A 16,430-nucleotide genomic window follows, 5' to 3' on the forward strand; every position below is an offset into this window, starting at 1 on the left:
GAAAACCTTAAAATCCATACGAGGTATCACACTCAGAGATAGAATACGAAATGAAGTCGCATAGAGAGATCTACGCGTTCAAGACGTAGATATAGATAGACGTAAAGATGGACAAGAGCACGACGACGTATGTAGATAGACCACATAGATCGGATGGACCCTGAACGTGTGGCGAAATGAACGAAGACACAGAAACCCAACACCAAGAGACTGTAGCAGAAGAAACAGGACATATTCCTATTAAAAGAAGAAGAAGAAGACATTTGAGGAAATGCAAATTATGATGGAGGAGCTCACAGGCAGCTCCCAATACGTCGGTCTAACAATGATTATGAGAAAAACAAAAATAATGACAAACACAGATGACTCCAGACGTATAGGTATAAATGGCAGTAAGATAGAACAAGTCTACGATTATATCTACCTATGCCAAATCTTGAAACTTGACAATGAGAACCAAAGTGCGAAAATTACTTGAAAAACTTAATTAAATACTTACGAACCGCAAAATACTCCAATACTTAAGGAGCAAAGTGTTCAACCAGTGCATCTTTCCTATCATGACATATGGGTGTCAAACCTGGACCCTAACCAAAGCAAATATGAATAAACTAGACACAACAGAAGAAAGCAATGTTAGGTAGACTGTCAGATAAAAAGAGGAACGACTGGGTAAGATCAAAAACAAAAGTCGAGGACATAACAACAAAAATTGCCAAGCAGGCAATGGAGCGTCGTAGGCCACACTGCTATAGTTCATTCGCTTCCAAGATAAGCTAAAACGCCAGTTTCAGACGCCTGCTTGGTTTGTCGTATCGTCGCAGCTTGTCATTGGTCAGAAATTAATTTATTCTATATTATAAATGAATTTCTTACCAATGACGAGCTACGACGATACGACAAACCCACCAATCAGGCGTCTGAAACTGGCGTTTTAGCTTATCTTGGAAGCGAATGAACTATAGACAAAAAGACCAACGTTGAAACGCCACAATAGTACAGTCGAGACCTTAACAAAGGTAGATGACCAAGAGGAAGACCACATATGACATGGATAGATGACATAAAAAAGATAACCGCAACAACTTGGAAATATGTTTAGATAGCCGCAAACATGGACGATAGAAGGCTAAGAAGAAGAAGTATATATATACGAAAAACTAGCGAGTTTTATATATTTCAGTCAATAAACACTAAATACTGCTAACCTTGTATATAACAAAAACTCAAGACTCAGACGTTAGCATGCGATGCACTAATTTAAAGCAACTCACGTGTCACTACAAAAGCTTAGGCGTAACTGAAACTGAACAAAGTTTTATATATTTCAGTCAATAAACACTAAACACTAAATACTGCTAACCTTGTATATAACAAAAACTCAAGACTCAGACGTTAGCATGCGATGTACTAATTTAAAGCAACTCACGTGTCACTACAAAAGCTTAGGCGTAACTGAAACTGAACAAATAAAAAAATCCAGTACAGACCTATCGCTGTTATCATATGCGTCATTCACCCCGGCTCCATCAATAGGAGAAGGTTAGTATCTGCGAATAGTTGAGCAATAATGCTTCATATGATCCATGATAGATTGTGGGATAGTGAAAAATCTTGACCTGGGGCCTGATTCTAATTCATTTCGATGTCGCAATTTAATTTCGACTCCGCCATGACAGTCGCAATTTATAGCGATTCTTATTCATTTCGATATTAGTACCAACTGGGGATATTAACATTATAATTTTGATACTGTTCAGCATTTGGGTTGGTCCTCCTGTTTATTGGATTTATTGGCTATGCAACCACCGCAACGTTTGTTGATAGTCTGGGCAAATTATCGAAAAAATGTCATTTTGGGAAAAGTTATTTACCAGCTATTTTATTGCTAAAATCGAATCTTAAGATTGCATATTTATTTAGTAATATGGGGTATGACAAGTCCGCAGAAAGTGTGTTATTTTATTTATAAACAAATTAGCACTCCTAAATCTTCTTTTTTTTCAATTAGTGCTCTGTAACTCCTAAGATTTTTCCTTTAAACCAAAAACGCTCAAATAATAAAAATGCACCGCAATTTAGTTCTGCACAATGTTATTTTTATTCCAGGTATAACCGGTCAAATTTGACCGGCATTTGCGACAGAGTTATAAACAACAGGATTTCAATCTTTGAACATTACTTTTTTATTTCGGTCCTCTTTGTACATATAAATTTTCATATCTTCAAGACACTCATACCAAAAAAGATTTATGTCACCAAGTTATTTAATTATTGATAAATAATTACTTCCCCAAACTTTTAGTTGAAAATTAAAGATTTTGTTTGGAAAACCCGAATTTTCCGAGGAAAATTTCCGCCGAAGGAAATCGAAAAAAATATATGTGCTGAATTTGTGAGTGTTTTGTGTTTTAACGTTAAAATCTTCTGAGTTACAGACCAATAATTGAAAAAAAAAAGATTTCGGAGCGCTAATTTGTTCATAAACCAAATAGCACACTTTCTGCGGACTTTGCATAACTATATAGAGGTAGTGCAAACACTCGTGATCACGGCGCAGTAGACGAAAGTTCACACTTCCATGCGAAACGCACTGTAGTCAACGTGACAATATCCGCCTTCGCGCAGCTCCATGGTCAGGAGTGTTTGCACTATCTCTACTAATATATGAAATCTTAATATTTGATTCCAGCATGTCCAGAAATAAAATAGCTGGTACATAATTTTCCTTGTTTATAATAATTTTCCCAGATTATTACCTTACATCTTCCATTGAGTTGATAATAATTCACGTTGTGAACATTCTCAATTATTATATTTCTAATTTAATACTATTCTATCTAATCTAATTCCTCCGAATCCAGCAAATTTCCATAAAACCCAGCCATATTAATACCTTTTTCTTTAGTTTTCCTTGCAAGAAACAAACAAAACACATCTAAACTAATCGCAGTTTTCGTTTTCGGCTTTCGGCCATTCATTCATGTCCGTGTCACAATAATTTCGACTAGAAATTATTATATCAACCACTTTTTTGGAGTCGCAATTAATTTCGATAAGTCGCTATTTTGTGACATCATTTCGTTAGTTCAACTAAAATCCACAAGGCTCGCGCAGTCGCATTTCAACGTCGCCATATTGATTGCGACTTGTTTTGAGTCTAAATTTGAATTAGAATCAGGACCCTGGTAGAGAAAAACTAATTACAGTTTTGAAACCACCATACCTGTAAAACAGTTCAAAATCAGAGTCAACAGATTTTTTTCCAAATTGTTCCCCATTGTAACATCTGTCTGTAAATATGTAGTGTTGTAAAGTCCAAAAGTTAATAAACCACGAAGAAACAAAATTAAACAGAGTTAGTTTATTTTGTTTGTGTTCTGTACACCGAAAATCTTAAAAAATAAAAATTTAGTTAATACGTATTTTTTAGGTTCCAATATCAACGAAGCTATAATAATTCAGTTACTCCAAATGCTGAAGCATTTAGCGCAACAGAGAGTTTCAAAAAATCGAACATGCCTCGAACCTTGCCTGAGACAAATGGTTACAACGCTCGAACAGCTTTCCAGTGACACCGAAAATAGTAGAATATATAACAGACCGTATCTAGAACCATCTAGCCTCTTTGCAGGTTATAACGATGCATATATACCTTTTCCTAGGACATCTGGAGCTAAATTCTGCTCCGTAGGAACTTTAGTGTGCTTTGGCAGGCCAGTGCATTCTCGAAGACTTTCTACTAAGATGGACATACTTCCTAGAGGCATGTCAACGACACCACGGGCTCTTTCGGCTTTAGAAAATATTTACGCTAAACGAAATGAGGACTACATGACAGTATCCGCTTTTTATTTTCAACGTCAGAGATCGAGGGCAAAGCATAATTATTCGAAATTTACCAAAGCAGTTGTGCATATATATGATGTATTGGGTCTCTTTTTCGTTAATAGGCAGTTAGCCGAAGAGTACATTCTAGATGGTGATGTCGGTACTATTTGCAAACATAACGCTGCTTCCGCTGCGGTGGTTGGCCGGTGGGATTTGGTTCAAGCATGGACACTAGCTGAATTAGTGGCGGGTCCTCAACAAGCAGATGAAGAGAATTCATGGAATAATCATCCTTTTGGGAATAAATTAATGCAATCTCTGTGAGTATATTAATTATATCTCTTATTTTATAGTTCTAATGTTGACAAAGGTAGTATGTCAGATTTTTGCAAAGTTTGCCAATTTATTCGAAGAGTAAATATTTATTTGGTAAATAAATAAAATAAGTCTTACTTGACGTTATAGTCAAGTAATGAAGCTTAAAATAGAACAAAACCTCGCAATTTTTACAGAATGGATCGATTTGCTTGAAAATTTGAGAATAAGTAGTGGATAGTCCAAGGATCAAAATCAATATGACGCCGAAAGGCGCTTTTACCATGGGGCTGGTTGCCACCCCATCTCGGGGGTTGAAGTTTTTTATTATATTTTACCGTAAAAGCTGATAAAAACATTCATTTTAAGCAAAAAACGTTCTATACATTTTTTGATAACATTGGAATTTTCGATTTATTCGCTTTCGAAAGTGTTTGTTTTATATCGAAAAAATCAATGTTTTTAATCAGTTTTCTGCTAATAACTCAAAAAGTTTTCGTTTTATCAAAACAACTTTGCTTAACAAAAATGTACCTTTTGAAAAAATAAACAAAACCCTTTTTTTAAATTTTCTTTAAGACCAATAGTAATTGAGCTATACTTTATTATATGTTAGCTCTTCTTCGTCAAATGCTAAATATTGTAGTTTCAAAGTCAAAAGCCGGGAAACTATGCATTTCTCGAGAATAACTTGTTCAAACTAATTTAAAGTATTGGAAAATATCTATCTTCAGAAATAAAAAAATAGTCTCTAGCTCAAAAATTAAGTGACATAATAAAAATAATGTCGGTCCCTATTTTTTTTTCAGCGAAAAAGTGATCGGAAACTTCCCCCTACTTACCACCCTAATTAAAATTAGTCATTAACCTTATTTGGTCTTCTTTATTTATGTATTATTAATAGGTTCTAGAGCTTTGACAGGCTTACAGTGATTAGTTTTTAAAAAAATTGAGTTAAAAGCGAATAACGAATTTTTGTAGTTTGGAAAAATGGCCTTTTTCTTCAGAATAGAAAGATTAGCATCAGAGATACGAAAAAATCTTTAAATATAAAATTGTAGCTTATTTAATTCCCAAGAACTTAGTTTGCAAAAAAATTTTCTACCGTAAAAAATTAAGTGAGCTATTGACAATTAAAGCTTGTAATAACATGCAAAAACCACCTTTACCAACCCTGTCAAAGTCACCTCTTTTTGCAACTAAGAATTTTAAAAGGATTTAATATTAATAGCCTTATAGACCTTGTAAAAACCTACAACATTTTTTTTAATGAACTTTCTAGGATAAAAAATAAAAAAGTTACGGTTAAAAATTAATATATTTTTTTGAAAAAAAAAGGAGAAATCCAATTGGAAGCATAATAATGTAAGTTAGCGGTATTTTTAGTCATTGGCCTTATTCATTCTTCTTTATTTATGTATTATTAATAGATTCCAGAAGTTTGAGTGGCTTAGAATGATTAGTTTTTAAAAAACTGGACTTAAAATCGAATAACGAATTTTTGTAATTTGGTAAAAATTTTCTTCAGAATAGAAAGATTAGCATCAGAGATACGAAAAAATGTTTCAATACGAAATTATAGGTTATTTAATTCCCAAGACGTTGGTTTAAAAAACATTTTTCTACGGCAAAAATTGAGTGAATCGTAAATGAGTATAATATCAAAAAACATTGATTATTTCGATATAAAACTAACACTTTCGATAGCGAATAAATCGAAAACTATTAATTTTATCAAAAAAATGTATAGAACATTTTTTGCTTAAAATGAAAGTTTTTATCATCTTTTGCGATCAAAATATAATAAAAAGTTTCCACCCCCCGAGATGGGGCGGCAACCACCCCAAGGCAAAAGCGCCTTTCGGCATCATATAGATTTTGATCCTTGGACTATCCACTACTTATTCTCAAAGGACCCCGCACAAACCTTATGGAAAATAGGTCCCAGTGGATTTCGTTCATACTTTGGGAAAATACTCTTTGAAGCATCCTGATAAAAAGTTCTCATGGGCACAACGCAATCGTATGAAGGATTTTCAAGATACAGAGGCCCAAACTCGGAAAATTATAAGATTTACGGGGTATTCCAATTCCGTGAGTTACTGGTTATTTGGCAACATGTAGAAGTTTGGATCAAGGAAAAGTACTAGTAGTCTAGGATTTTTTCCTGGCTATCCAATGGCGATCTTTACTTTGACCTTGACTTTCAACGGACGTCATCTTCTAGAGTTTCGAGGGTTTTCGGCATTCAATTGATATAAACAGATTACTCATGGGTTTTTGGGATCGCTAAACACGAATATCCCATCAGAATTGCCCTCCGGATGACGTGGTGGCCAGGGCCTCTGCAAGGGACGTCATCTTCTAGAGTTTCGATGGTTTTCGGCATGTAATTGATGCAAATGAATTACTGGAGGGTTTTTTGAGATCACTAAACACGAATATGCCACCAGAACCGACTCCCGGAGCACCTGGTTTCCAAGGTCAATGAAAGGCGCTCCTGGAGTTTCGAGGGTCTTTGGTACTACATTAATGCAAACGGATTAGTTATAGGTTTTTGGGGTTGCTGAACACGAATACGTGATCAGCGCAGACACAGGAGCACCTGGTGCCTAAGACAGGTTATCTTCTTTAGTTTCGGAGGAATCAAATGGAGGAATCAAATGGATTACTCTTAGGTTTTTAACTCCAGAAGATAACCTGTCTTAAGCACCAGGTGCTCCTGTGTCTGTGCTGATCACGTATTTGTGTTCAGCAAACCCAAAAACCTATAACTAATCCGTTTGCATTGATGTAGTACCAAAGACTCTCGAAACTCCAGGGCCTAGATTCCGTGCACTGTAGATATCTACAGTCGCTTTCTGTCGATGGCAATTGTCATAAAAATATTTGAATTTTTAGTTTTAATTCAAATATTTTCTTGTTTTACTAAGTGTCACTTCAGCATCAATTAGAGTATAACCTAGCAAAACTAGAAAATAATTCAATTAAAGCTAAAAATTCAAATATTTTCATGACACGTGACATCGATAGAAGGCGACTGTAGATATCTACAGTGCACGGAATCCAGGGCCAGGAGCGCCTTTCATTGACCTTGGAAACCAGGTGCTCCGGGAGTCGGTTCTGGTGGCATATTCGTGTTTAGCGATCTCAAAAAACCCTCTAGTAATTCATTTGCATCAATTAAATACCGAAAACCATCGAAACTCTAGAAGATGACGTCCCTTGCAGAGGCCCTGGCCACCACGTCATCCAGAGGGCAATTCTGATGGCATCTTCGTGTTTAGCGATCCCAAAAACCCATGAGTAATCTGTTTATATCAGTTGAATGCCGAAAACCCTCGAAACTCTAGAAGATGACGTCCGTTGAAGGTCAAGGTCAAAGTAAACGTCGCCACTGGATAGCCAGGAAAAAATCCTAGGCTACTAGTACTTTTCCTTGATCCAAACTTCTACATATTGCCAAATAACCAGTAACTCACGGAATTGGAATACCCCGTAAATCTTATAATTTTCCGAGTTTGGGCCTCTATATCTTGAAAATCCTTCATACGATTGAGTTGTGCCCATGAGGACTTTTTATCAGGATGCTTCAAAGAGTATTTTCCCAAAGTATGAACGAAATCCACTGGGACCTATTTTCCATAAGGTTTGTGCGGGGTCCTTTTCAAGCAAATCGATCCATTCTGTAAAAATTGCGAGGTGAAAAGATTCGGTTCCTGGACTATTAGTACAATGGAGAAATGTCGATTTTTTGTCAGTTCAGAATAAACTAGTATTTGTCGTTGGTGAAACCGGCCATAAGTCTAGTAGCGTGGCGGTTACCGTATATTAAAGTAAAAGGAGTAATAGCATAGCTCACGAAAGTAACGAAAAAACAGTATGAAAATATTGAAAGAAGTTTTTAAATGTATATGTATAAGTATATTATGTATCTTTTTTTAGAATTTCCCACTATGCTTCCCAACATGATGTTCAAATGGCAGCTATGCTATGTTGCATTTTTGGTAAAGAACACGATATGTCAAGCAGAAAATCATCTCTGAAGTCACTGTTATCACCAGGAGTAAGTAAACCTCATAAGGAGAATATATTATGTATATAATTTTTATACATACATACACACAGAGTGAAATACAGAAATTAAGCAAAAGTTTTATACGACATTTATAAAATTTAGTTTGGGAGGAAAATCTCATCAAGTCTTTATGCAAGTTGCATTATTCTTTTTAAATAATATATAAACTTACGTGCTTAGAAATCGGCCCACTTAAAAATTTGGTCAATTTTGATGTCTCATATTTCCTAAACCTGTTGGTCGATTTAAGTGATTTTTTAAACATGTTATAGCCTGATTCTTTAACCATACCACTGTAATAATATTGTTGCTAAACAGGTAAATTTTCATTGTATACCGGGTGTTCCAATCAAACTGTGTTTTTTTCTCAAAGTTCGCATCACCTTGTGGAATATTGTAGCATTTATAAAATACTGAAATTAAAACCCAACTATAGCCTCACGTTTTCTTAACATTCTGTTTTTTGATTCATTCGTTTATGTTGCATAATAAAAAAGTTAGGTACTTTAACAACTAGACATGTTCTTCATCAATACACGGTGTTTCTAAATAAATGCGCCAAACTTTAAGGGGTAATTCTGCATGAAAAAATAATGACAGTTGGCTTTATAAACGTATGTCCGCAAATGTTTCGTTTCCGAGATACGGGATGTTGAATTACAAACTGACGATTCATTTATTGCTTTAAAACCAGTTGAGATATGAAAATAAAATTTGGTAGGTTTTAAGAGATAGTTATTGCGGATTTTTTGACACAAAATTAAGAATTTAATATTCACTATTGGCCTTACATACGGGTAATATGATCGGTCATATTACCAGTATGCGCGCCAATGGTGAATATTAAATTCTTAATTTTATGTCAAAAAATCCGCAATAACTATCTCTTAAAACCTACCACATTTCATTTTCATATCTCGACTGGTTTTAAAGCAATAAATAAATCGTCAGTTTGTAAGAAAAAATTCAACATCCCGTATCTCGGAAACGAAACATTTGCGGACAAACGTTAACAAGTTAACTGTCATTATTTTTTCATGCAGAATTACCCCTTAAAGTTTGTCGCACTTATTTAGAAACACCGTGTATTGATGAAGAACATGTATAGTTGTTAAAGTACCTAACTTTTTTATTATCCAACATAAACGAATGAATAAAAAAAATGTAAGAAAACCAGAGGCTATAGTTGGGTTTTAATTTCAGTATTTTATATATGCTAGAATATTCGACAGAGTGATGCGAACTTTGAGGAAAAAACACAGTTTGATTGGTACACCCGCTATACAATGAAAATTTACCTGTTTAGCAACAATATTATGACAGTGGTATTGTTAAAGAATCGGGCTATAACATGTTTAAGAAATCGCTTAAATCAACCAACAGGTTTAGGAGATACAAGGCATCAAAAATGACCAAATTTTTAAGTGGGCCGATTTCTATGCACGTAAGTTTATTTTACGATTTTTTACTTGTCGGGAGATACAGAATGTTTTTCACAGTATTCAAGTTTTTATGTCTACTTAAAAGTAAGAGTTTAAGGCTTGATTTTGAAACAAAGAGTTTAAGGGCGAGGCCCTATTAGTACTTTGCGCTGCGTTGCGTTGTCGCAGCGTTGTTTTCATATAAGTTTTTCACAATTTCTTTTTTATCTAAAAAATAAATAAAGAAGATATACAGAATCTTCTATAGCTTCTACATTTATTCGGTGGTGTAATAATAGTAACAATAACACGTTAAAAATTATATGAAAACGACGCTGCGACAACGCAACGCAGTGCAGCGCATTGATGGGGCCTCGTCCCAAAGCGTTGTTACGTTGCGAAGTCACAACGCATCGCAGCGCAACGCACCGCGGCGCAACGTACTAATGGCGCCTCGCCTTAAAGCTATTTACAATTTTTGTAAATAACTTTTTTATCTTTTACTATAACAGATCTACTGAACTTACTCACACTGAGTTTGACAAGATAATGGAATACAAAACTAGAATTGAAGTTGATTCTAATCTTTATAATACACCACTTGCACGTTGAGCACACATTTTTAACGCTTTTTATTTAACCATACACTCTGTCATATGAGATTGCACTATCATATGCATGTCATTACATAAAGAATACATTTAGCAATTTTTTTGAGTCCGGCAGTGTTGATTGTTAATTTTTAGACATTTATTATAATATACGAGACAAGTTTTGAGAAAAAATTTGCTTCTACCTTATTTTAATACGTAATAAGTATGGAACTATTTGTTTTTAAACCAGGAGGAGTAAACTAAACAGACAGATCCACACCCAAGAAAGTCACTAGAAAGATCACCAAATACATCTTCTTTTTTGGTTGATCAACGTCCGCATTCGACATTAATCCATAAATATTATATTATACTAATACGTCGCTAAAGAGTTCTAAAAACAACTGATTTTTTTATATAAAACAGTTTTTTTATTTTCTTGTTTTTTTTTTACTGTGCGCTGGAATGAGTAAGTGTTACCACTAACTATTAACTTATTTATTTTTAGCACATAAGCAAAACGCTCTGACAGGTCGATTTTTAAAATAATTATAGTATATTATAACATCAATGTTTCGACCTTTACATCCCTCTTCAGGTGACAGTCATAACTTTGATTTTTTTTTAATGGAAAAGTATGGTAAGGAAAGGTATATTGGTGATACAAGTAATTTGGTGATAATTTTTAATCAGATTACCACACAGTTCCCTATGCAAGCACATTCATGACACAGCGCTAGTAAGTTGTTACGAGTGTGAGCAGGACAAACATATATGACGATTTCGCAATGCGCGCACCCACTTTTAGTAAACAGACTATTTTGACCGTTGCGTGACAGTCGACAAAGGAACCATTTCTTATTGAATATGAGAGACGGTTACATATTTATTGGAATAATTGCTGTTTCCTTTATAAAACCATTCAATAAACTAATTATCAATAAAAAAGCTGCATTGAATTCGTGATTTAGCCAAGGTAAGTAAAATTCCTTAAATTGCGGTTGTTTCACCAAATTTTCTAACCACTATCGCCAATATACCTTACCGTGTCACCAACTTGCCTAAGGTTGTATGTCAATTTGACATTTACTATCATTATTATTCATTTTTTGTTATGTTCAACTTATTTCTTGCGTAGTTGTCAAATTCCTATATTATATATATTATTCCTATATTATATTATTATATATATAGACTAAGAGCCGCTATAGGTGAAATTTCTGAAATTTCTTAATCATTTTAGGCACGATGGGACCCTATAACTTAAATAGTAGAACCTAAAAGAAAACGTTTGAACACTGTGCCGTTACTTTTCAGTGGCACATGCGTCGACAGTGGCGCATCAAACTTTCCACTTCTGGACGGGATAAATAAATTAAAAGTTACCCTCCCTTACTAACAGAATTAATTTTTTTTTATTTTTTTTTAAGTTCTATGTGATTAACACATAAAATTCAGAGTAATTTTAACCCACCACCCCCTTCCCCCTACCCCCACCATCAAAAACTTCATTTTTCGTTTTTATTTTTTTTGGTGGGATGCAATCAATTTTAAAATTTCAAAAAATTCACAAGCATAGCTGAGGATTTTATAAAAAATGCCTATTTTTTATAGACCCATAGGCAGAGTGTACATAACCTCAAAAAATTTAAAAAAAAATTTTTTTCAAAAAAGCGTATAACTTTTTTTGAGGAATAGCTACAGGTCTAATTTTTTCTTAATTTTGTGTGTTTTATCAAACACTATATTTTTAATTTTTTTCAGATTTTTCTGTATGGCTCCCCACCTTCAAAAATCCGAAAAACTGTTTTTTGGGGGGTTTTGGGGGATTTTCCCTATTTTATAGACTTTATAATATATCAAATCAATTTTGTTTTTATAGGTTATATGTAACTTGAAGTAAGTGAGTCCTTTAGAATATTTAAAAATCAGAAAAACACGTTCAAACCCCCCAAAACCCCCTTAAAAAACAGTTTTTTGGATTTTTAAAGGTGACCAGCGTTACAGAAAAATCTGAAAAAAATTAGAAATATAGTGTTTGATAAAACACACAAGAATAAGAAAAAATTAGATCTGCAGCTATCCCCAAAAAAAGTTATATACTTTTTTCCAAAAAAAAAATTTTAAATTTTTTTGAGGTTATGTACACTCAACTTACAGGTCTATAAAAAATAGACGTGTTTTATAAAAGCCTTAACTATGCTTGTGAATTTTTTGAGATTTTAAAATTGATTGCATCCCACAAAAAAAATAAAATCGAAAAATAAAGTTTTTGATGGTGGGGGCAGGGAGAAGGGGGTGGTGGGTTAAAATTACGATGAATATTATGTCTTAATCACATAGAACTTAAAAAAATGAAAAAAATTAAATTCTGGTAATAAGGGAGGGTATTTTTTAATTTATGTATCCCGTCCATAAGTGGAAAGTTTGATGCGCCACTGTCGACGCATGTGCCACTGAAAAGTGACGGCACGGTGCTCAAACGTTTTTTTTTGTTCTACTATTTAACTTATAGGGTCCCGTCGTGCCTAAAATGATTAAGAAATTTCACCTATAGCGGCTCCTAGTCTAATACCTTTCCTTACCCTACATCATGTGACTCTTTATTTAAAAGCTTTTGAAATACTGATAACAAAGATGTATAATACTTTAAAACGTTTTAAGAACGTAGGCGCAAAATTTCGGTCCAATGCTTTTTAAATGCATTCGTTTTTTTTTCGAATCTTGATAAAATTAATAAGTATTTTAGAAAAATTTAAACGAGAATGAAAGATTACATTATTACCGAGAGCCAAAAGTCCCTTAGAATAAACAATAAGTTTCTGTTGAAGATATTTGAAATTAAAAATCACACTCAATTTGCTCTTCTTTTTCACCCCTGTAACTTATTAAAATAAACATTATAGAAGTTTTCAGGGACTTTCGGCCCTCGGTAATAATATAGTCCTTCATTCTGCGTTTAAATTTTTCAAAAATATTTATTAGTTATCTCAGGATTAAAAAAAATGAATGACTCGAAATTGTGCGCCTACGCACTTAAAGGAATACTTTAAGAACTGTTATGATGTATGTTCGATGACTTGTTTTCACATGAACTGTACCCAGGAACCTTAAGCTACCGTAAGGTACCAACGCATCCAATTTTATTTGTTTTGTCTGGTGCAGTCTTGACTAGTGATGTTGATTATAGTTACTTTCGAGTATTCGTTACAAATCGTTACTTTTGTATAAAGTAATCATTTACAGTATTCGTTACTTTGATTACTATGATTACTATTGTATTTGAGTACCGGTAATCATATCGAGAATCGTATTTCTCAGTAGGTAGGTATTTTGTATAAAGTAATCATTTACAGTATTCGTTACTTTGATTACTTTTATTACTTTTGTATTTGAGTACCGGTAATCATATCGAGAATCGTATTTCTCAGTAGGTAGGTATTTTGTATAGGTACTCTGATATAATAACGACCTTCACGAAGTACGAAATAATCAGAGTAATCAAAGTAATCAAAGTAGGTACAATAGTCGTTACTCGCTCTGATACGATTGGTACGAAATAACGAAGTAATCAGAGTAATCAAAGTAGATACAATAGTCGTTACTCGCTCTAATACGATTGGTATGAAGTAACTAATCGTAGTAGATACAATAGTCGTTACTCGCTTTGATACGATTGGTACGAAGTAATCAGAGTAATCAAAGTAACGATTTGCCTCTCTGTATAGTAATCGTTACTTTCGGTATTCGTAAGTAACGAGTACTTTGTAACGAATAGTTACTTTTTCAACATCACTAGCTTGACGCAATATGCTGCCTTCGTCATCATGTAAATTTGTAAAAAAAACGGAGCCTCAGTATTGATATGGCTGATATGGGGCATGTTTTAGTTTAGTTTTTAGTGAACATGAAGAATTTAATAAGATTTTAATATTTTATTAAATACGTAATTTTTTCTCAAAACTTCTGTTTGTTATGCTATCATGAGCTAAAATATATCATATTTAATTCAAATCGTATCATATTCTTTGTTGCACATTTTTCTTTAGTGTAACGGTTAACAGTCTAACGAAACAGTTATACCTTAGTATGCTGTAACACAGCATAATAAACTAGACCAGAAAGGACACTCCCCGATGCCGCCTTCGAAGTTGAAAAGTACATACATAGTCGCCATTTTTCGCATAGTACAACTCAGTGGTGATGTGATGTGTTCGTTCATCACTGTTGCCGATGTCACTATATGAAATTATATTAACGACGTTCTACACCTTCGTTGCGGGGTATGCCTCTCAGAGGAAAGGGGGAAACTTATATGCAAGCGAAACAGTATTTTCGAAACAGTATTTTCACTTTTATTTAATAATGGTACGGTAAACAATCCTCATTTTTTAATATGTTATTCCTTACAAAAAAACCTTTAATTTAAGCACAAATAATTAAAAATCGTAAATTTGGGTCAAAAGTTATTAACTTTTTAAGAGCGAAACATGATTTCGAAACAGTATTTTCACTTTTATTTAATAATGGTACGGTAAACAATCCTCATTTTTTAATATGTTATTCCTTACAAAAAAACCTTTAATTTAAGCACAAATAATTAAAAATCGTAAATTTGGGTCAAAAGTTATTAACTTTTTAAGAATTCCCATAAGAGCCCATGTTAAAACTTAACTTTGAACCTTAATAATAATTAAACGGCACGGTAAAACAATTTTTAAAAAATCAAGTCTTAGTTTTTTGAAGTAAACTATAACATACTAAAATTTCATGCAAATCCTTAATTCTTTGCCGAAGGTGTAGAACGTCGTTAAGCCACTGGTAAAATGATCAGATTTTGCCAAAAATTATGTTAAAATTTTTGATCTTGGTAGTTTCTAAGGGTAATAAAAATACATTAAGAAAAAAGTTATTTTATTCATCTTAACTTGTTAATTCAAAAATACTTGTAACAAAATTATATGTAATATCATATATTATACTATAATAAAACTACATCTGGAATGCTTTCAAATAAAATTTCCTCATCCTCATCTTATGAAAATGAAGACTTTATGTGATTAAAATAATTTAACATTTTTTGTCAGTTTGAAAGGAGTAACCATTCTTTTACTCCTTCACTTTTGCTAACACTAATTTAATATTTGCTCACCGATCGCATTTAAACGTCGACAGACAACGATATCTAAGAAAACGTAATTTATATAACAATAAAACGCTGAAAACTTTTGTTTTCCATTCTTCTACAAAATTTATTACAACTATGTGACTACAGCTGTTTCGGCAGAGTGCCTTTCTCAAGTGATATAGTTTACAACGTGTTTGCCTTTTTAAGTCTTTAACTGAAGAGGTTGAGGAGTGGGGAGCTGTTTGTCTCGAGTTGGTCATTCAGAATTATATCTGTATTTTTCAATTTATTAATTTCCATAGATTCTAATAAAGATAGCTTAAGGCCTTTATTTTGAATATGCAGAATTTTAAACTGTTCATTAAAAGAATGATTATGATCTAGAAGGTGAAGTGCGTATGTAGAAGTGTGTGTTTTTCTATTGTTGAAAGCCCGTTTGCGTTCTTCTATCCGTTTGTCAAAGGTTCTGCCAGTTTGACCGATGTAAGTTTTCGGACAGTCACCACAAATTAGTTTGTAAACACCACTTTGTAGTTGTCTTCTCTTTCGGCTCTTATTGTTCTTAATATACACTCACCGGCACAAGAAACCGCCATCCCAAAAAATGGGTCATTTTTAATGTCTTGTATTTCCTAAACCTGATGTCCGATTTAAGTAATTTTTTTAATATGTTATAGCATTATTCTTTAACAATATCGCTGTAATAATATTGTTGCTAGACAGGTACATTGTCATTGTATACAGGGTGTACGAATCAAACTGTGTTTTTTTCTCAAACTTTGGAACACCCTGTGGAATGTGCTAGCTTTTATAAAATACTGAAATTAAAACCCAACTATAGCTTCAGGTTTTCTTAACATTCTGTTTTTTTATTCATTCGTTTATGTTGGATAATAAAAAAGTTAGGCACTTTAACAACTACCCCTGTTTTACGTCAATATAGGGTGTTTTTAAATAAGTACGTCAAACTTTAAGGGGTAATTCTGCATGATAATATAATAATAGTTTGCTTTTTTATAAACGTATGCACGCAAATGCTTTCGTTTCCGAGATAGGGGGTGTTG

General features: G+C 33.5%; 1 protein-coding gene across 6 annotated transcripts in view; it reads left to right on the top strand.

Moving 5' to 3' along the window:
• LOC126887114 (GATOR complex protein WDR59) overlaps positions 1-16,430 on the top strand; it is a 321,890-nt gene that overhangs the window by 288,794 nt on the left and 16,666 nt on the right. For all 6 annotated transcript variants that reach the window (XM_050654460.1, XM_050654461.1, XM_050654457.1 and 3 more), the window contains 2 exons: positions 3,434-4,151; positions 8,092-8,212. In XM_050654460.1, the coding sequence (XP_050510417.1) occupies positions 3,434-4,151; positions 8,092-8,212 (839 nt within the window). The remainder of the gene's footprint in view (positions 1-3,433; positions 4,152-8,091; positions 8,213-16,430) is intronic.

The sequence above is a fragment of the Diabrotica virgifera genome, chromosome 6, assembly GCF_917563875.1.
Source record: "Diabrotica virgifera virgifera chromosome 6, PGI_DIABVI_V3a".
Classification (NCBI taxonomy): Eukaryota; Metazoa; Arthropoda; class Insecta; order Coleoptera; family Chrysomelidae; genus Diabrotica; species Diabrotica virgifera.